Source organism: Gaeumannomyces tritici (assembly GCF_000145635.1).
Source record: "Gaeumannomyces tritici R3-111a-1 unplaced genomic scaffold supercont2.7, whole genome shotgun sequence".
Lineage (NCBI taxonomy): Eukaryota > Fungi > Ascomycota > Sordariomycetes > Magnaporthales > Magnaporthaceae > Gaeumannomyces > Gaeumannomyces tritici.
The window spans coordinates 2331238-2350263 of record NW_008804551.1 but is presented as its reverse complement, the minus strand read 5'-3'; the positions used below and the strand labels follow the sequence as shown (position 1 = coordinate 2350263).

At 60.0% G+C, this 19026-nt stretch overlaps 7 protein-coding genes and 1 non-coding gene across 8 annotated transcripts; 5 read left to right on the top strand and 3 right to left on the bottom strand.

The window, feature by feature from the left end:
- The first annotated feature begins 61 nt into the window (after positions 1-61).
- Positions 62-135, top strand: GGTG_20241. Its single transcript has one exon. It is a non-coding gene; the product is annotated as a tRNA-Val (tRNA).
- GGTG_12099 (hypothetical protein) lies at positions 112-1319 on the top strand. The gene has a single exon (XM_009229992.1). The coding sequence runs from the start codon at positions 566-568 to the stop codon at positions 1295-1297; it is 732 nt and encodes a 243-aa protein (XP_009228256.1). The 5' UTR covers positions 112-565; the 3' UTR covers positions 1298-1319.
- Positions 1320-1669: 350 nt separating this feature from the next.
- Positions 1670-3211, top strand: GGTG_12098 (hypothetical protein). The gene is made up of 2 exons (XM_009229991.1): positions 1670-2918; positions 3022-3211. Exon 1 carries the CDS (start codon positions 1723-1725, stop codon positions 2860-2862), a length of 1140 nt encoding a protein of 379 aa, XP_009228255.1. The 5' UTR covers positions 1670-1722; the 3' UTR covers positions 2863-2918; positions 3022-3211.
- On the bottom strand, positions 2855-6794 carry GGTG_12097 (ubiquitin thioesterase). Its single transcript, XM_009229990.1, has 4 exons — positions 5285-6794; positions 5047-5133; positions 4903-4966; positions 2855-4799 (listed from the first exon to the last, which is right to left on the bottom strand). Exons 1-4 carry the CDS (start codon positions 5816-5818, stop codon positions 3436-3438), a joined length of 2049 nt encoding a protein of 682 aa, XP_009228254.1. The 5' UTR covers positions 5819-6794; the 3' UTR covers positions 2855-3435.
- A 3973-nt stretch (positions 6795-10767) lies between these two features.
- GGTG_12096 (COP9 signalosome complex subunit 2) lies at positions 10768-12855 on the bottom strand. The gene has a single exon (XM_009229989.1). It carries the CDS (start codon positions 12671-12673, stop codon positions 11129-11131), a length of 1545 nt encoding a protein of 514 aa, XP_009228253.1. The 5' UTR covers positions 12674-12855; the 3' UTR covers positions 10768-11128.
- A 142-nt stretch (positions 12856-12997) lies between these two features.
- On the top strand, positions 12998-14875 carry GGTG_12095 (hypothetical protein). The gene has a single exon (XM_009229988.1). It carries the CDS (start codon positions 13288-13290, stop codon positions 14632-14634), a length of 1347 nt encoding a protein of 448 aa, XP_009228252.1. The 5' UTR covers positions 12998-13287; the 3' UTR covers positions 14635-14875.
- Positions 14876-14906: 31 nt separating this feature from the next.
- GGTG_12094 (GTP-binding protein RHO3) lies at positions 14907-17741 on the top strand. Its single transcript, XM_009229987.1, has 5 exons — positions 14907-15745; positions 15867-15917; positions 15993-16042; positions 16139-16228; positions 16315-17741. Exons 1-5 carry the CDS (start codon positions 15690-15692, stop codon positions 16734-16736), a joined length of 669 nt encoding a protein of 222 aa, XP_009228251.1. The 5' UTR covers positions 14907-15689; the 3' UTR covers positions 16737-17741.
- A 165-nt stretch (positions 17742-17906) lies between these two features.
- On the bottom strand, positions 17907-18984 carry GGTG_12093 (cortical patch protein; the record flags this gene model as incomplete). The annotated part of the gene is made up of 4 exons (XM_009229986.1): positions 17907-18162; positions 18246-18449; positions 18630-18909; positions 18972-18984. The coding sequence occupies 4 exons, from the start codon at positions 18982-18984 to the stop codon at positions 17907-17909; spliced, it is 753 nt and encodes a 250-aa protein (XP_009228250.1).
- Positions 18985-19026: the final 42 nt, after the last annotated feature.

Sequence of the window (19026 nt, the reverse complement as noted above, 5' to 3'; positions counted from 1 at the left end):
GGAGGAACCAGGAGGGTATACATGCCTCACGCTAACCGATCACCCATTCAAGAGCAAACCAGCTCGCTTAGCTCAGTTGGTTAGAGCGTCGTACTAACAATGCGAAGGTCGCCAGTTCGACCCTGGTAGTGAGCATTATGAGGTCTCCAGCAGTCCGGTTCAAGCTCCGGATCCTCGCTTTTTAGCCGTGTTTCCTGCTTGCTTGCATTTTCTTTTTCCAATAACGCCAGGCCACCGCTGTACCGGTACCGGTGGCTGGACTCCTGGAGCATCTGGGCTGCGGGACAGCCTCGTTGGAATGCAGCCATGTCATTGACGAAGTGGGTGTAAAGGCACTTCTTTGTAGCCAAACAAAGCAATTCATTCTTCTCGCCGTGGCTTCCCTAAGCCTTGCCTGAACAATGGATTCCCGCCCTCGGCCTCCCATTCAACTTTCTCTACTCGGCCAGTATATAAGCCAGCCCACCCATTGTTGGGAGCAGACGGCGATGGGCTCCCTGTTTGACACAGTCTCGAATCATCGTCCCCGCCGGCCAGAAACGGCAGCCAGCCCCCCTTCGTGTTTATGAAACGAAAACTATCGCTGGCAGTCTTTCGTGCCAAACTGCAGGTCGACTGCGCAATGAGCGCAGTGGCGGATCCGTCACCCGTCACAGCGGCCGAGGAGCAGGCCTCCCAGCCGCACATGCAGACGGCGGCCACCAAGGCGGCGGTCACGATCAAGTTCACCAAGCTCGACCCGGCCCACTTCTCCAAACGGCCCGCGCGCGACCGCAGCGCGCTGTCGGACCTGCACGCGGTGGAGAGCGGCGGGCTGGGGAGGCGGGTGCGCGATGCCCTAGGCTGGCTGCAAGAGGAAAGGCTGCAGGAGGAAATCGACTACGGCAGGTCCGTGCTCGGCGCAAAGGTAAGGATGCTCTGGCGGCGGTACATTAACGGCAGTGATGAGAGCAGCCCGACAGCACCCCCCATGGCGGCGGTCCAAAAGATAACAGCGACCAGGGGCGGCCGCGGCGGCAGCGATGACAAGATGGTGGACACCCCGCAGCGCGAGGGTGTGCCGACCCACCGCCGCACCAGCAGCACGGGGTCTGGAGGGCACATCACGAGCCTGCTGGACCAGTGCCCGGTCGAGTCGTTCACGCGCCTGTATAGGGACGAGGCGGTGGCGGAGCAGAACGGCAGGCACCGCGAACCGGGCCTGGAGTGCTGCAACTGCCATGTGCAGCTGTCCGACATGGATTGGACGTGCTGGCACTGCAAGGTCCACGTCCGGTGCCGTGATTGCAAGCGATAGATAGCCTATATTTTGTGTTTTGTCTGTTAATTTTTTTTTGTTCCACCCTGTCGCCGGCCCCTGGGAGGGAGGACTGTGGCAGTTTCTGGGCAAGGTAAGCATCGGGTGGGAGTATGATTACAACGTACATAACAGCACTTAAAATACAAAGCGTTTTCTTGATCGGCTGCGCGACCCAACGCGCCGTCCCGTTCCTTCCTTGGGATCAAATGCAGTTCCTTCACTTTGCTTCACGGGCCGTCCCTGTAAATCAGCATCATAGAGCCCCACATTTGGGCGGGGCGGAGAGAGAGCTAGGGGGGTGACGTTTAGGAGGGGGGGTGGCATTTGCGGCCTGCAAAATGCGAAACGTGAGCAAGCCGCCAGCTTAGAATGGAATCCAATTCAACCTGCTCTTGATAACTCCACCACTTTCCAACACCACCATGACACGTACCAGAACGCTGCAGCCATACCTGCGGCACATTCACCTCCCGTCCGACGCAGCATCGGCAACATTCCCAACCTACTGCGTCGCCGCCGCCATCCAGGCCCGCCTGCAACGCGCCCAGCTCGACTTCAAGGCCGCCCCGTCCTCGCCCGACTCGTCTCCGCCCCCGCCCACCCTCGTGACCTTTACGCCCACCCCCACCTACACCCTCGGCCGCCGACAACACTCGTCCTCGCACGGCAAACCCACATCACCACCATCGCTACCAACCCCTTCTTCACGCTTCCTCATCCTCCCGTCCGAGCTGCAAGCCCTGGCCAGGCCGCTGCACCTGCAACATGCCACCCCATCCCCACCGCCCTCTTACGACGACCCCGTCGTCCTCCGCACCGAGCGCGGCGGCCTGACGACGTACCACGGGCCGGGGCAGCTGGTCATGTGGCCCGTCATCGACCTCAAGGGCGGCGGCAGCGGCAACCTCCCCTCCCCCACCACCACCACCATAAAGCACACCGGCAGCCGCCGCCACCGCCCCTTCGGCGTCCGCCAGTACGCCGAGCTGCTGCAGGACGTGACGGCCGTCGTGCTCGCCCGCCTCTGGGGCCTGGCCGGCACCACGACGTGTGACCCGGGCGTCTGGGTCGCCGGCCGCAAGGTGGCCGCCATGGGCGTGCACCTGCGCCGCCACGTGACGGGGCTGGGCGTCGCCCTCAACCTGTCGACGCCCGTCACGTCTCCCGGGGACGGCGGCGGCGGCTCGCCGGTGGCAGCAACCGATGCCGAGCTCCTCGCCAGCAACCCGTGGCTGCGCTTCGTGCCCTGCGGCCTCGAGGGCAAGCACGTCACGTCGGTCGCCGAGGAGCTGCGGCTCGGTGGCAGGAGTGGCTGCGGGCCGGACCCGCTGGACCCGGCAGACGCCGGTCGCGCCGTCGCCACCGCCTGGGCCGACGAGTTCGCCGCCCGCATCATCGGCGGCAGCAGCACGGTCGACGCCGATGCCGGGCCGGCCGTGCAGACCGTGGGTGACGACGAGGTGCAGCAGCTGGTGGCCGACGTGGCCGACGAGGCGAGGTTGATAGAGGAGGAGTCGAGGCTGTGGCCGGCCAGGCCGGACCTGGATTCCGCGCGCACTTGAGAAAGAGGCATTTTGCAAGGCCAAGGAGAATGAATGTGTCCAATTGCTCGCTACCGGTTCGTGCTTTCCAACCCCCTTCGCTTTTCTTGTTCCATCCGCGTGTATGCCTCTCGTTCTCACGCTACCGCCACGTTCGGGTCCCTAAAGCAAAGCACACAGAAACCACAGGGTCCCACACAATGCCGCTCTTGATGATCATCATACCGTGCTTGGTAATGGGATGAATACAACGCGCACCATGAGTTGCAGACCGAAAATGCGCATTCCCGTAAAATAATATGACGCAGGCCAAACGCAACCGAAGCGACTCAGACAATAAAAATATGCAAAAAAAAAAAAAAAAATGGCAGACTCGGGCCCAAGGAACCGTGTGGGGGATATGGATTAGTTTTGGTAGCGGACCTTGTTGGTGCTGCCAGGGTTGATCAAAAAGTAAAGAAATTAACATTGACTGGGTGCACCCAAAAAGCGGAAGCTCGCTACGGTTATTCCTCGTCAAGCAGTCCGTCCTTGTTCCACGTGATCCATACTCCATGCTCCGATAAGGAGCCGTGTCTTTCATTCATTAGTCTATCAGACGTCTTCCTTCGGCTCAGCTTTGATCGATTTCTCCTTCTTTTTGCGTCTTGTGGTGCCCCCCTCTGAAGCGTCATCGTCCGCCGAGCGGCGACGCTCGCCGGCGTGCGGACGGCGATACTCCTCTGGCTGGAAATTGGGGTTGTTAAAGTGGGCAACGTTGAAGTGGCTGTTCCTGAAGGCTTCGGTCGCCATGGGGTGATGCTCCGTCACGGCGGCCAGGGCCATGGCCTGGCCGTCAACCGACTTGACCTCCGAGACTCCCTCGGCCGTCTTTGTCGGGAAACTGTACCTGCTAAAGCGCAGCGGGTGTGTTGTGACTATAGGAGAGGGCGCCACGGGCATTACGCTTTGTACGTGCTCTGGTGCTTGTTGTTGCTGATGTTCAGGCTGCTGCTGCATCCGCGGTGATTGCGACTGCGACCGCGGTTGGTGCTGTGTATGGGGTGTGATGATGCTCCGTGTTGGCGAGGCTGAAGCGGCAGGCGTGTGCCGGACAGGCAGTGGTTCAGAACACGGCGGCTCGCCCCATGACTGCGGCGGCTGTGCCTCTGGGCTGGGAGAGTACGCGGTGGTGGCGGGGCCCAAGTCGAAAGGGAGCATCGAGGCCAGGGGGTTTCCGGCAGCGGCGCTGTAGGAATTCATGGCGAGCAGCAGCTCAAAGTCTACTTCAGGCTCGAGTGGACCACATGGTGCAATGTTGGCTGGGGCGATCTGGAACTGGTGTGTAAAGTCGGCAGCACGATGAACCTGCACGTCTACAGGGGTCGGCGGAGGCTTGTAGAGTATGTCGTAGTGATCCGGCCGGTACAGCAGGTGAATAGTGGGCCCAAGCTCCGATTCGGGGCGGGCGTTGTGCTCTTCGGGAAAGCGATATGTGTTGGCCTTGGACATCGGGGTGCGATCCAGGTAGACAATCTCGAGGACGAAGTCGGCTGGCCTGAGCAGAACCTCGACGAGCAGGATGATGCCGATATGCTCGATCTCACGGTTGGCAGGCTCGATGGTGCCGGACGAATACTCTTTGGCGCTGCCCCCGATAAAGGGCTCATAGTTGTCCACGTTTCCCTTGAGGTACGAGGCGGCTAGCAGGCGGAGGTGGTAGATGACGGCGTTGGAGACGCCGTCGTCGTTGAACTTGGCCTGTAAAGATGCTATGGCGACGTCCGGGTTGGCCAGGTTGGCCTGGATGTCAGCGAGGATGAGCATGGTCTCCTCGGCCATGTCTTCCCATAGGAAGCGCTGGAATCCGCCAACATTTTCTATGTACTGGTCCAGCTCGGCAAGGCGGGCGATCTCGGCGGCGATCTTGGCTGGAGTGGCCGTCAGGATGAGGGTCTCGAAGTAGCTGAAGCCGATTGCTGGAGCGAGCGCGGTCACGCGGTCAGCGAACGTGCTCCGACGCGCCGTACGGGCCTCAGCGGGCGAGGGGATGGGGAGCAGCCAGTCTGTGGGCGTCCATACCTCTCCAGCCGCAGTTGCCGTCTCCTTGTATAGGGCGGTAGTGCGAGTATGTCTGGGGCAGAGCCTGCGGGACAGGATGGGCAAGAGTTAGCGGTCGGTTGTGGTGTCGGCCGGCGGGCAGAGGCTGGGATAGAGACTGCTCACGATTGTCTTTTCCACGTAGACGGGGTCGGCCTTGGCGTACTGCTCGGTGATGGCGTGGCTCGTGATCCTGTCGCCGACGAGGGGACCCTGGAGGGCGTTGGGTCGAGATTAGCTGGCTTCCCTCCAACCGGGTAACATCCAGGCGCGGCAGCGTGGGGGGCACGGGCGGAATGCGGGGAAGGTGGCGGAGAATTAATCACGGCCAGGTTGTCCAGGGGGAGGATCAAGGCCTACTCACCTCGAGCTGTGGCTGGTAGTCGCGCGCGGCGGCTTCTTGGGCGACGACATCGTCCTGGGGTGAGGCGGCCTCCATCGTGGCGACGGTATGAGGTGGCGAGGTTGGGTCGTGGTTGGGGTGGTGGTGCTGTTGGTGGTGGTTTTGGGGGTGGTGGTTGTGGTGGTGATGGTGGTGGTGGTTTGGGTGGCTTTGGTAATGGGGGTGATGCTGGTGCTGGTGGTGGTTAGTGTGGAAGGCGGGCGGCGGTGGCACCTGCCCCAGCGCGAGGAGCTGCTGGTGGTGGTGTTGGCTGTGGGCCTGCTGGAGCTGACCAAAGGCTTGGAGCTGCTGCCCGCCTGCTGGGGATCCACCACATCCACACTCGGCACCGCTGCCAGCAAAGCCGTGGGCTTGCGATGGATGCGAGTCCTGGACGCCATGGACGCCTTGGACGCCTTGGACGCCTTGGACTGGGAACCCGCCGCCGACAAAACCGTCACCTAGCCCATAGCCGCCAAACGGCGCGCCGCACGGCGTGGGCTGCAGATGGAACATGGCTTTCCGCAACCCAGGCGAGCCGTATATTCGCCTGCGTGAGGCCAATTGGATTGGTGCAGCCCGTGCTTGCGGCTCCGACGATGGTCAATCGTCTCGAACCGTCTCGGCCAGGGCTGGTGTTGTCCAATCCGGGTCCAATCCGGTCCGGTCCAGTCCTGTCCGATTCAGTGCTGCCCAGTCCGCCCTTGTTCGCCTCGCCAAAGGTCCCGAGCTGGCGGAAAGAGGAAGTGCCGGGGCAGTAGGGCAGTCAGCCGGAAAGTAGCAGACCGGTCTGCTTATAAGCGATGGGGCGGGCGAAGAGGGTTACGCTCTATGCACATGCAAGCTTGCTGCTGCCCCTGTCAGTGAGGGGGCCGCCAGGGAAACAAAATAAGATAGGCAATAAGGGCGAATCCTTTCGATGTCGCCCAGCACATGGACCCAACGGTGTGGAAGCCGGATGCCACCCCTACAGCACAGGATCTGACCGCCGGCCCCATTCCCCGTATATATATACCTGAGCACTGATGGTGCCCCGAAGCGGCAGAGACATCAGACTATTGGAACCCATCCCACGCCCACGCCCGCCTCCATCTTGTGTGAGTCGTGCCGTCCGTGTACCCAGACTAGGCAAGGTAGCACGCTCGAGGGCAAGCCTTGGCCGTTTCGAGACAGCTCCCAGGGCTGGAGGAGAGAAGAAACCACGAAACCTCATACCTTGTCCTACAGCGCACGTCGGCTACGGGGGTGGCACGGCCAGCTGAACGCGGCGCAAGGGCACTTCTCGATGGACAAACGCCCAAAGGGAAAGAAGCGCAAGGGGGGGAGAAAAAGAAGGTACGAGGGCTGAAAATTTCCGTGCTTTGTGGACGGATGGGCAGCCGGGGCGCAACTCAACGACCTTCATCACTTCCAAGTGGCTTGGTTTAGCTTCCCGGTTATTTCAACTTGACCCAACCAAGGGGGCAGCTCGGCTCAAAGGCAGACATGCAGCATGCCGAGCGCATTCTTTTTGTCAGCTACACAAGGCCACGACGCCTCGTCTGGTACGCCCGCCCAGCGGTGACCTGTCAATTTTCACAGTTTGGCCGTCGAGCTCTCTCGGTCTATTCACTCCGGACAAGTGTCACCGGACTAACGCCCAGTAGCTGTCTGCCCGCACCGACGACTTCCTGGGAGCCCTGCGAGCCCTGGGCTCAGTGGGAAAGGGGCCGTGGTGTGGTGTGTGGTGTGTGGTGTGTGGTGTGTGGCGTGTGGCGTGTGGTGTGTGGTGTGTGGTGTGGGGGGTGGGTCGCCAGCAGGTCAGGGTCACGGCATCCTCCCCCATCTCACACACTCTCTCGCGCAGCGGCGCAGCACCAAGAGCCGGCTGCTGGCGTTCATGTACGTGGTCGCGCGAGACTCCGGCAAGACAGTCAAGATGCCATTGGCCAACCAGCCCCCGCGCACGCATCGTGCCTCTGCGGGAGTAAAAGCAACATTTAAGGCGTGCCAAAGACCCAAAGGGCAGCAGCCGTGGTGCTTGGCGCGGTTGGAAAAAGGCTCACTCGATAAAAGAAAAAGAAAGAAAGAAAAATGGACGGAAAGAAGCGGGGCCCAGACAGCCAGCCGACGAACCGGATGCTCGCAGTGCCCCCACCCAGGCAGCATGGTTACGTCCGGGGCAGGCGGGAAAGGGCGTGGTTGGCCAATTCGACAATTAGCTCTAGCTCACCGGCTGCCTCATCCAGAACAAGGCGCTCTTTCCATTCCACCATTCCCTCTCTCCCCACCCCTGCGTGGAAACGTGGCACCCCCCAACACAACAGCCCACCTGCACTATCAACTCGCATGCCATTTCCATGCTGACAATCCACTCACTGCCACTCTAATGCAAACAACGGATCATAGCTCACACCTAGCAAGTAGCCTGTGTTAGGGTGCCAGGCCTCGCAGACATCCGCCTCGCCCCGTCGGTCCTTCTGTGATTTCATTTCCCCCACGTTCAGACTGTGAATCCGAGTTTTCGGGTCCATCGCCATCCCCATCGCACATCCATCATCCACTCCATCCCACCCCCGTCGCACCACCCCTCGGGCTTTAGCCTCACCTATCGATCCCCTCCGATGCATGGAAGCCCTACCCAGATGCTGATCGACAGGCCTCGCGTCTTGTCGACCACCACCTCGCTGGTCTCTGGCTCTGCTGTCCCGAACTTACGGTGTGGTCACGAACTTGACCGACTTGCTTTTCTTCTCCTTCCTTTCCCTCCTCTTGCTGCCAATACCACACCCTCCCCCCGGTCTCCTGCTCGGTCATCTTGTCGTCGCCAGGCCGATGAGTCAGCTGCAATCATGGATCCCGCCTCGCAGCGTCGGGAGCTTTCTCATGCTGGATCGTCGGGGACCACCACCCGCCCGGCCCCCGGCTTGAACTCTGGCGCCACCCCTGGATTTCTGGGGTCTGTGTCGTGGCTCTCTGAGCGTCTGAGCGTATAGCCGAGGTGGCCAAGGCGACAGCACCTGTTTTCAGCCACCACGAAGGCCAGTGGATGGCTCGCTTTTTGCTTTTTGCCGTTGGCTTCTGACCTTCCTGAGAGGGACGCCTGCCACACGACATCAGATGTGTGTCACCACGCCACGTTTGCAATCCATCTGGTCCGGGAAAGCATTTGGAAACGTTGGATTCCATCCTCCCGTTCCAGAGGATCAGACAACGGAGCTAACCCAGGTCAGTAAAACGGGGCTCGAAACTCGATCTTCAACTGCTTCTGATCTGGAGGGATGGCCTGCAGAGATTCATCACGCCGGGCACGTCCCGTTCCATGCCTACCTCGGCATCTCTCCCTTACATGGCCATGGGGTTTGCACTGGCTTGATACCGCGGTCTGGCTCTTGTCTATCTTTCCGCCAAGGCGGGCTATCGATATCCCTGAGAAACAGGTCGCCCAGACCGCCACCGTCGGCATTTTGCTCAGACATCTCGGTCGAGCTCGGGCGATAGCGGCCCGGTTCCCTCTTTGTCATGCGTGACATGTCGTTGTCGTTTTTCTTGGTACATTACAGCCACGGGTCGACGGTGCTGTCATGCTGGTGGGTGCCTTGTGTGATTTGTGCGCCGTAAGCCATGACCAAAGTGATGTGTCCCTTCCAGCCCTCCTCAGTCCAGGCTTTGCGACGCACGCCGAGCAAGGCAAACAATGGGCAACGGGCCGGTGAATGCGGCCAGCCGCTGCCGCATGACGCCAGCGGCAAGATGCTGGATGCGTCTCAAGCCTCCGTGTTTGCCTTTTACGCGCGTTGAGACAAGCCGAGGAAGGGTGCTCAACGGCAGAGAGCGATATAGAGAGAATACCGACAGCGACCATCTCTCTCCATCCCAAGGACAGGCTGGGCATGCGCTGCCCGAAGGAAGCAATACGCAGGCTTTAGCTCCATGCCGTATCTGCGCGCCCTGCGTCGCCCGGGCATGCATGGCCACGACAGCCACGCCCTGCGTCGCCCCGCGCCACAATCGCTCGTCGGTGACGCCAACATCAACTATTCGTCTTCCCATCACCGTCTGTCGCCCCCTGGGCTCCCAATTAACGCCCGGGTACAGAGTCGGAGGCGTGCATGGGGTGCGGGCACATGTGCGCCAGCCCGCCTGTTGGACAGGCCACTTGTTCGACGTTTGTACCACGACCGTCCCCCGCCCTGAGCACCCAGTTCTATCAAAATCTACCCCTCGGCCATGTCTCAAGCATATGGGGAGGCTGAGAGGGGGGTCTCTGTTGCTGGCCACCGTCTCCTGCATCCCGCTTTTTCCTCTTCCCCTCTCTCCCGCCCGCCGCGGTTGCCGCCTGCTGGGGTTCCGAGATCCGGAAGGGCTCATCCGCCCCCAAGGATCCATTCGTCCACCCGGGGGCGGCGGCAGTGCCGGCATCAGCAACCCCTCCCTTTCTTGGGCCGTCTCACCGTCTCCCCCTCCTTTTTCCCGCGTCTGAACTACCGCCGTCGCGGGCGACTGCAGCTGTGGTTGGGTCCTTTTGACACTAGCTGTCTATCTATTACATGCAGCACGATGCCGTCCAATGGCACCATCCCCCCTCCTCTCTCTCTCTCCCCACGTCCCAGCCGGCCAGAAGAGAAGAAGCCGAGTCTTTAGCGCCAAACGTGACGACCCGTGTACCATGATGGGTCGAATCCCCAATCACGCATGGTCACAACGTCGATATCAAGGGCCGCGCGCGCGTGTGTGTGTGTAAAACAGTAGCAATACGCAACATGTTGAGACCAAACCACTCGTCGGCGCTGGGGCAGCAGCTGTGGCCAGTAGTCCGGGCCTGTCAGCGCCGACGGCGTCCACAGAAATAGGGTGGTGACCACGCCTGCATATTGAGGGGCGGTGCCATTGGCCAGCCCGACCTCGTTTCGCCCTTCCTGTCATAAATGACAGATCGTGCAACGAAGCGCCCCCCGGCAGCGGGAATACCGAAAACTGCATCCCGCCACAGCCAAGGACGCACACGTAAGAAAGAACCAAAAAAAAAAAAAGACGGACAGGTAGGGTGGCAGGACAGACACTACCCCCACCCTCTGTTAATGAACAAGAAAAAAAAAGGACATTCAAAGTCGTCATCGCCGTCAACCATTGGTGTGGATCTGCCGGCTCGTGGGGTGCGTCGCGCATGCGCCGGCGCCTGCTTGGCCCCCGAGCCTAGCCTAGTTGCCGTCGTCGGGTGCCATGAGGTCGCAGCGGCCGGCCATGCAGCCGGGCCAAAATAATAAAATGCTGCGTGCAGACTCTGATTTACAGAGTCTGATTTACAGGCGGTGTGAACCACGGTTGATGACGGAGCACATGTACCCAGGACAAAAAAAAAAAGTCCGTGACAAGTGAGTGGTGATAGGCGTCTTCCCTCACTTTTTGTTATGGGGGCGACTTCTTCGGAATACGAGGTGGGGGTCGGGTGCATCGTGGTAGCGCCGAAGCATTCACCGAGGGCCTGCCGCACGGCGGCTCCTTGTGCGAGGGGCCCAAAGCAAGCACCGCAACACGGGGCTGGGATTAGTGTCTGTAACGGCTCTGTTTCGGCGGGTGTGGCGGGAGAGAACCGGCGCCACCGCCAACACAGTTACGGACGGTGATGGATGAAATTTGTACAGATTCCAGAGACGACCAGAGACGACCACATAAACGCCTAGCTTCCGAAGAAAGAAATATGGAACAGGATCAGTGCCATGTCACATAACGCCTTTGGGTTAAGGGTCTAAAGCCAATACACGCTCGGACTGGAAATAAAAGTGACCTAGACTACGACAAAGCCAGCATCGTACTACGGAGGTCTGGTTCCCCCATCATATAGATTCATGCTTGCCACACGGCTGAGCCGCCCCCACTTATGCCGGTCGATGACGAAGCATGACCGCCGCCCGGGCCCGAGCCCGGGGCGTTCTTGTACATATTCCCGACCTTGGCGCGGCGGCTCAACCTGGAGGGGGGGCCCTGGTGGCCGTCGCCAAAGTCAAAGTCGCCGCCGCCGAGCGAGCCGTCGCCCGTGGCGGAGCGCAGGCCCTCGCCGTCCTTGAAGACCTGGTCAAAGTAGAGGGGGATGGCGTTTGCGAGCTCTAGGATGGCGAGCGTGCGGTCCGAGTCGGTCCTCGAGTCGATCTCGACGATGCCGCGGCGCTGGTCAATCTTGCCGTCGACCTGGCCGTCTAGGATTAGGTAGCCGACAATGTCGCGAGCCTCTTCCGGGCCGATGCGCAGCTGGGACGCGATCCACGACAGGTGCAGGCGCTGGTAGGGGGCGATGAGGCGGTGGACGGCCTTTGTGCGCATGGTGCGCGTGACCTCGTCGATGTTCTCGGCGATGAAGGGGTCGGCCAGCAGGTCCGTGTTGCGCTTGAGCACGTCCTCGTAGCGGTGCACGTCGTCGCGCTGGTAGGCGTCGACCAGGTCCGTCATGGCGGCGATGCGCGGGTCGTTGCGGTAGGGCTTGGTCTCCTGCGAGTCGAAGGGGTTGATGTCGGAGCGCATGAGCATCGTGGTCAGCAGCAGGTACTTGAGCACCTGGATGCGCTGCAGCGACCCGGCCTCGTCGTAGTTGCGGAAGCTCTCAAAGAAGTCCGACTGCGCGTCCTTCCAGTTCTCCTCGCTCATGTGCATCTTGCCGCCGCACTCGCGGATGATGCCCATGATCTTGGGGTGCGGCACCGCTGACCGCACCTTGAGCGCGCGCCTGTACAGCCGCTTCAGCTGCTTGTTGTTGCGCGTCTCGGCGTACATCTGGATCTCGAGCGCGTACATCTCGAGCGCGTACGTGCCCTTGCTGGGGTCGTCGGTGCCGTCCTCGCGCTCGCACGCCTTGTGCAGCTCGCGCAGCTTGCGCGTCACCGTGTTGTAGTCGCGCCGGTCCAGCAGCAGCTTGCACAGCTTGATGTTGGTCTTGAGCCACAGCCGCTCGTTGTTGGTGCTCTGGAAGCACTGCAGCGTGAGCGAGTAGAAGGCCTCGAGGCACCTGCCCGCCCCTGCGTCGGCGCCCGACGCCTTCTCGATGTGGTCTAGCATGTTGTTGATGGACTTTTCAGAGTAGTTGCGCGTGACGGCCGACTTGACGTACGTCAGCAGCTGCTCGTAGTGCTCGATGGCCTTGTCGTAGCGCTGCAGCCGGAACTCGAGCTTGATGGCCTGCTTCAGGCCCTTGAACCCCCAGTCGCCCTTTTCCTCCTCCAGCGCCGTAACCCCGAGGAACTCGTCGATGGCATCCTCGGGATCGCTCAGCTTGAGCTGCTTGGCGTTGTAGTACTTGTTCTCGATGTCGACCGCCTCATCGTTGCCGTCGTCGTCGTCCTCGTAGTCGAAGTCGTATTCCTCCTCGTCCGAGGCTTGCATGAAGTCGTCGTCGGACATTGTGGCGGTTGGGTCTGATCTGGCTGGGCACGGCAGCGGTATGGAAGTGATGGCTGGTCGAGGTCAAGGCTGTTGATCAGGGCTGGCTGCTGTTGGCGTCGGTCAAAGACTCCAACCGTCATCCATTAGAGATGGGGCAGCCCCGGGTTCCGCTTGATGGGCGGTAGTAGGTTCGCGGGGCTACTTATCGATTGTGCTGGTGCTCGTCACAGTGGGGAGCAGGGTGGGGCGCCCGGGCATCATTGGGTGGTTGGGTACGGAAAAAGTACCTTTGCCACGATCCAAACGCTGGGGAGTGCTTAACTCAACCCGTGAGTCAAGATGTACCCGCTCGTGCCCGCTTCAACGGCCAGCCCCAACCTTGTCTTTCGCAAGCCCAGTTAAAACGCGACCATCTCAGACGGCAATCCGTCCACCCCGGCCAACTTCGCAGCTCCATACATCATTCTCGAATCGCTCTTCCGTGCTGGGAAATCATCGAGACAACAAGCAACAGATCCTCACCAACGCCAAAACTGCCTTCACACAACACCGACAGCATACGACAGACAGCGTGTCAATAACGCTTTACGAAATCACTCGCGCAAGTCGCTCGACCAGCCACCACCGTCAAGATGGGAGGCGGCGATCTCAACCTCAAGAAGAGTTGGCACCCTCAGCTGCTATCCAACCAGCGCCGCGTTTACGAGTCGGAGCAGCGCGCTCTCGAAGAACGCAAGAAGACGCAGCAGCGAGTCCAAGAACTCAAGGAGGAGCGCGCGCAGGAGGAATTGCAAAAACAGATCGAGCAGGCTGGTGGCACAAAACGCATCGACCGTGTCGAGTTCCTCTACCAGGGCCCTACAGATGGCGCTCTTGGCACTACAGAAGAGCTGGAAGGCTTCCTTCTGGGAAAGCGTCGCATCGACAACATCCTCACAAAGAACGACAATAAGCAAGTCGAGTCAACGGCGGCAGAGGCCAACTTCATGGCTCTTGGCAACGCAAACTCTGCCCGCGACACAGCCCAAAAGATCCGCGAAGACCCCCTGCTCGCCATCAAGCGCCGCGAACAGGCCGCGTACGAATCCATGATGAACGACCCCATCAAGCGCCGTCAACTCCTAGCCTCGATGGGTATCGAAGATGCAAAGAAGGAGAGCCGGGACAAGACAAAACACCGTCGCCATCGTGAAGACCGCGAAAATGGCCGTGACAGACGCCACAAGAGGAGGAGATCAGAGGACCGTGACCAGTCGCGCAGCAGGGACAGGAATGGCGCAAATTCCGAGAGGAAACATCGCAGCCGGCGCGACGACTCCAGAGATAGGAGAAGTCGCCGCGACAGGCATGATGGCCATGACGAAAACCACAGGCGAGAGGACAGCAGATCCCGCCATCGGTCTCGCTCAAGATCCCCGAGGCGCTCGCAAGCACATGAAGCAAGCAGGCGTCAGCGCTCTCGCTCCCCTCTGAAGCATGGTGACAGGTCAGAAGACCGCCATCCTCGACCTTCTCGAGATGGTCGTGCCGTTCGTGATGGCAGTGAGCCACGGCGCCAGCGATCTTCTGGAGAGTCTCACGATGACAGGCGAGATTCTTCTCGACGAGAGCCAGAACGCAACCAGGGACGCTACGACAGAAATTCCCGCTCCGACTGGACACGTCACAACAACAAGCACAAATCTCATGGAGGCGCGAGGAGTGGTGACGACAAGGCTGCTGACGAAGAGCGGGCTCGCAAGCTGGCAGCCATGCAAGAAGCAGCGTCGGAGCTTGACCAAGACCGACAGAGGAGGCTGGCTAAGATCGAGGCGCGTGAGAGGGATGAGCGCGAGGCGGACTCCCAGGCGCGGATGCAAGACAACCGGCAGGGAGGCGGAAGAGCCTTTGTCAACGGGCTGCACCGCAAAGCGGGCGAGATGTCGCTGTCTGATCGCATTGGGAGGAGCAAACGAGGGCTGCAGAAGGACGAGGAGTGAGGGACGGGACTGTTACGGGGTGGTTATCTGTGAATGGGGATTTTGGTTGACGTTTCGATACCCAAGCAAACCGAGCAGCTGGACGATAATGAATGACTGCATTTTGACATCTGATTGCCCTGTATTCGACATTTCTTTTGTCGCCCCGAGTCACGCTACAGAACCTTGGCGATACTAAATTTGGACTCAGTATTGATTGCATGCTCCTTCGCGTCACATGACAATTCACGTGTGTCAACCCTCGGTGCCAGGATCCCCTTGCCCGTCATTTCAATTGCTGCAGCCAAAGGTGGGCGATCTGGAGCGGAGATGATCTCCTGGGGAGCTGCAGCGGCGTGGCATCCTCCTCATCTTGGATCTCGCCATGGTTCGTGAGCTAGCAGCCAGGTACCTGACCTAGAGCCCTGACCTAGAGACATCCTAGGGGCAGGTAGTCGATTGAGGTGATTTCATCCCCTGTGCATGGAATCCGGAATCGTCTTGACTGCCCGACTTTGAATCCAATCACGACGTGACTCTAGCTGCATCTAGCATTCGTGGTTCCAGCATTCGTGGGCTGCCGCAGAGCACCTGGAGTGGTAACACCTGGAGCTGAGGTGCGGCGACGCGTCACAGCGCTGCATCCGCTACTGCATCAGGGCTGCATAGACGCCCACTGCCTTGTGCAGCGCCCGCCCGCTCGTCTCGCTTCTTTAATTTGGCACCGCACCGCAACCACAACCACGCCTCATCCACAATTGCCCGAACCGGCTCCTTTCTTTACCCGTTCTCCTGATTTAATCCATCAGCGACGACTCCTCGCCGTCTCAATCAATCCCCAGTCCGTCACCTGGCCTTCGTCCTGCCTCGTCCTGCCTGCTGCCTGCTGCCTGCCCTTGCGACCGACGCGAGTCGCCACCGCGAGCGACCGACACCCAGCGACCGAGCCGCCAGCTGAGCTCGACATCGTCAGCATCTCTCCCTGTCGATTCCCGTCTCCATCTCGACTTGCATCTCCCCGCCCATTGCACCATCCACGCCATCCCGCCCAGCACCCCTCCGACCCGACCGACACCATGCCTTTCTCTCTGTGTGGAGGAAGCAAACAGGTTCAGCGCAAGCTCGTATTGCTGTGAGTCCGTTCCTGGCGCATCCCCCAACCTGCTGTCAGCGCCCAAGACGGTTCTGCAGGAACGTGGCTGGGCCAAGGCCGATTGCTGACAATGTCCTTTGTGTGTTGCTTCCGTGAATAGAGGCGACGGTGCTTGCGGCAAGACGTCGCTACTAAACGTCTTCACTAGAGGGTACGCATTTCCCGGTCGGACTCTCCCCACCATTCGCCGTGGTGTCTCGTGCTGACGCGATTGACCCCGTTGCAGTTACTTTCCGACCGTGTACGAGCCAACGGTTTTCGAGAATTACGTCCACGGTACGCCAGACTTGCGAGAAGCCAGACAGACGCGCAGACATGCTTCCCTCGTGCCCCTTGCGAGTCTACAGCGCGCCTTCTAACATTTATCTCCAGACATCTTTGTCGACAATGTTCACATCGAGCTCTCGCTTTGGGATACGGCAGGCCAGGAGGAGTTTGACCGCCTACGGAGTCTTTCATATGGTATGCCCCGACCTAAGGAGACGCGCTAGCTCGGACGCCACGCGACGGGCCAGGGGCGAGTCTACAACTGACACGGACACTTGCAGACGACACGGATCTGATAATGCTATGCTACTCGGTCGACAGCAAAGACAGCTTGGAAAACGTCGAGTCCAAGTGGGTGGGCGAGATCGCCGACAACTGCCCGGGGGTCAAGCTGGTGCTGGTGGCGCTCAAGTGCGATCTAAGGCAGGAGGCGGCTGAGGAGGCAGCCGACAACGCGGCGGCCGGTGGCTCCAATGGGACGGCGGCCGACGGCCCGCAGACGTCGGGCACCAAGAACGCCGAGAAGAAGGAGATGATCACGTACGACACAGGTCTCGAGGTTGCGCGGCGCATCAACGCCATGCGGTACCTAGAGTGCTCCGCCATGCGCAATCGCGGCGTCAACGAGGCCTTCACCGAGGCTGCCCGTGTTGCCCTCAGCGTCAAGAAGGATCGCGAAGAGAGCAAGTGCACCGTCATGTAGGGCCTGGGTCGCCTGCTGCACGCGTGCTGCCCGTGCCTTGCTCCACCGTGCCCGAGCCCGTCGGACGGCGACGTCGAGCTGGTCGGACCGACGAGGGGTCGCTTGAGGGCCGCCGATTCCCGGCCCTTTGCCCAAGCGACGACCATGTAACACGAAAACACACGAAAGCTGGAGAGGGACGGAGGCTTGCGATGGCGTTGATTATGGGAGAGCATCCACTCCCAGTACGGTCGCGCCACAAACACGCAGCGTTTTTTTTTCTCGCAACGCCCGTCCCGCCACTACGCCTGGCCTGCCTGGCCCCTTGTTTTTCCTTTGCTATTTACTACCCCTTCTGGTTGTGTCTTTTTTTACATCGGCATCTTTATCCCCACCAAACGATTCCCCCCGCAACTCGGCGTTAGTTTTGCCCTCCGTTTTGCTGCCATCCTTCCCGGGTTCAGCCCGTGCTGCCTTCCTCGACTGGCGCTTATTCACTACGATCCTTCTAATAGCCGTTTCCCTTTTTTTGACCCGATTGCCAGCTTGATTGCTTCCCCATTTCCTCATTAGAATACTTGCTCTCACTGTCTTCGCCTTGGGGTGGGGGGCTTTCTCCATGGATGGGCTTTACGGCAAACGACCAAACACTAGCGAATACAAAAAGCTGGAAAGGAGCTCGTGGCGTTTTTTTTTCTTTTCTCTTTTATTCTCTCTCTAGTTCTTTGCTCTTTTGTCGACATTCCGTGTATATGATTCCTCTTGTTTTATTACTGTGCACATAGAGAGGTTTTTAATACCCGGACCCGGGGCTAGCGTCTGCTTCCCGATGCGTGTTGATTGTGAAACATTTCGAGGGCATTCCCTTGACTGCATGAATGCCCTCGTACCAGAACAAAGGGCAAACGGAGTGTGTGGTTGACAAGGGTTTAGAATTATGGGTATCAGATGCACGCATCCTCCCAAACAAGGCACCCACCTCGGCTTAGATGAGAATAGGTACAGAAAAGAAAGAAGGTATCAAACGTCGGATCGTAAATCACATGAGATGCAGCAGTAAACCACCTCTTGCTTCTCCAGCATCAAGCTTCCCACTCACTTTTCCACCCAAGCCGTCCAGGTTTTGCTTTCATCCCTCCACTGTCACGGACAGTTTGAGGGACAAGCAACCCTCCGACACGTTAACTCGACTCATGCGTAGTTGTCCTTGACGCGCCTGCTCCCCATCTCGTGGGGGCGGCGGCTCCTCACGCTTCTCTGCCGCTTGCCCCAGCGGCGGGAGCGGGACCTGTCGGCCTTTGAGCCGCCGCGGACGCCGGCGACGAGGAGGCCCGTGGCGATGAGCAGGGCGGCCCAGGCGCCCCAGGCGAAGCCGAAGGCGTAGGTGCCGATGTGGGCGTCGGTGCCGGCGGCCAGGAAGGCGTCGCGCATCTTGACAAAGGTGGCGCTGGTTGGGTTTGCGTGGGCCGTTTAGTCATTATGTAGAGTTTGTAGCGGAAGAGAGGGGGAGGAAAGAAAGATACAACGTACGTCATCAGCGCGACGGCAATGGTCAGGAAAAACAAGGCCCCCATGGACACGAGGCCCGCGACGGCCGAGCCCAGGCGGCCGAGGCAGGCGATGAAGGAGGCGAAGAAGGCCATGACCTCGAAGAAGAGGGCGATGAGGAACAGCACCCAGCCGAACCGCCACATGTACCAGTAGTATTCCGACGTCGTGTTGCCGTCCCAAGGTCTAGTCCGGGGTGGAGGACGTCAGCGGCTGGTTTTTGCCTTTGGTCGCAGCACGTGCTTTGGGCGGGCAAAAAGGGAAGAAGAAAAAGAAGAGGAAAAGAAGAAGAAAAAGAAGAAGAAAAAGAAGAAGAAAAAGAAGAAGAAAAAGAAGAAGAAAAAGAAGAAGAAAAAGAAAACTTACCCGAGAAGCTCGGTGGGGGCACCGGCGCCGCCGTTCGGCCAGGCCGAGCCGACGCCGGGTGCGGGCCTGGCGGGGGAGCAGTCGAGGTTCGCGGGCCCGCAAACGTGGAGGTAGGTCCAGCGCGATGTGCTCCTGGCGCCGCGGACGCCGTCGGTACTGGCCTCGAGGAAGTAGGTGTTGTTGAGGGGCGGGGAGTCGGCCACGCCGGCCAGGATGATAAAGAACATCATGGCCAGCGACCCGGCGAGGAAGGCCACGGCGGCCGGCCCCAGCGAGGCGTCTGCGGGAGGAGCCGCGTCAGAGGGTTGGGGGGTACGGTCAACATTTTGAGGCGAAACTTACGACTGACGGCCATGGCGGCAACCAGAGACCTTATCTTGGGATGCCTTTCTTCGGA

Bases quoted from the DNA above. Each gene is read 5' to 3' on its own strand.
- GGTG_12099 (XM_009229992.1), top strand. From the start codon at position 566: ATGAAACGAAAACTATCGCTGGCAGTCTTTCGTGCCAAACTGCAGGTC.
- GGTG_12098 (XM_009229991.1), top strand. From the start codon at position 1,723: ATGACACGTACCAGAACGCTGCAGCCATACCTGCGGCACATTCACCTC.
- GGTG_12097 (XM_009229990.1), bottom strand. From the start codon at position 5,818: ATGTTCCATCTGCAGCCCACGCCGTGCGGCGCGCCGTTTGGCGGCTAT. The intron at 4,967-5,046 runs GTGAGCAGTCTC...CCTGTCCCGCAG, and splicing joins TCTACGTGGAAAAGACAATC to GCTCTGCCCCAGACATACTC. The intron at 4,800-4,902 runs GTATGGACGCCC...CGCTCGCTCCAG, and splicing joins CGGCAACTGCGGCTGGAGAG to CAATCGGCTTCAGCTACTTC.
- GGTG_12096 (XM_009229989.1), bottom strand. From the start codon at position 12,673: ATGTCCGACGACGACTTCATGCAAGCCTCGGACGAGGAGGAATACGAC.
- GGTG_12095 (XM_009229988.1), top strand. From the start codon at position 13,288: ATGGGAGGCGGCGATCTCAACCTCAAGAAGAGTTGGCACCCTCAGCTG.
- GGTG_12094 (XM_009229987.1), top strand. From the start codon at position 15,690: ATGCCTTTCTCTCTGTGTGGAGGAAGCAAACAGGTTCAGCGCAAGCTC. The intron at 15,746-15,866 runs GTGAGTCCGTTC...TTCCGTGAATAG, and splicing joins CAGCGCAAGCTCGTATTGCT to AGGCGACGGTGCTTGCGGCA. The intron at 16,043-16,138 runs GTACGCCAGACT...ATTTATCTCCAG, and splicing joins TTTCGAGAATTACGTCCACG to ACATCTTTGTCGACAATGTT.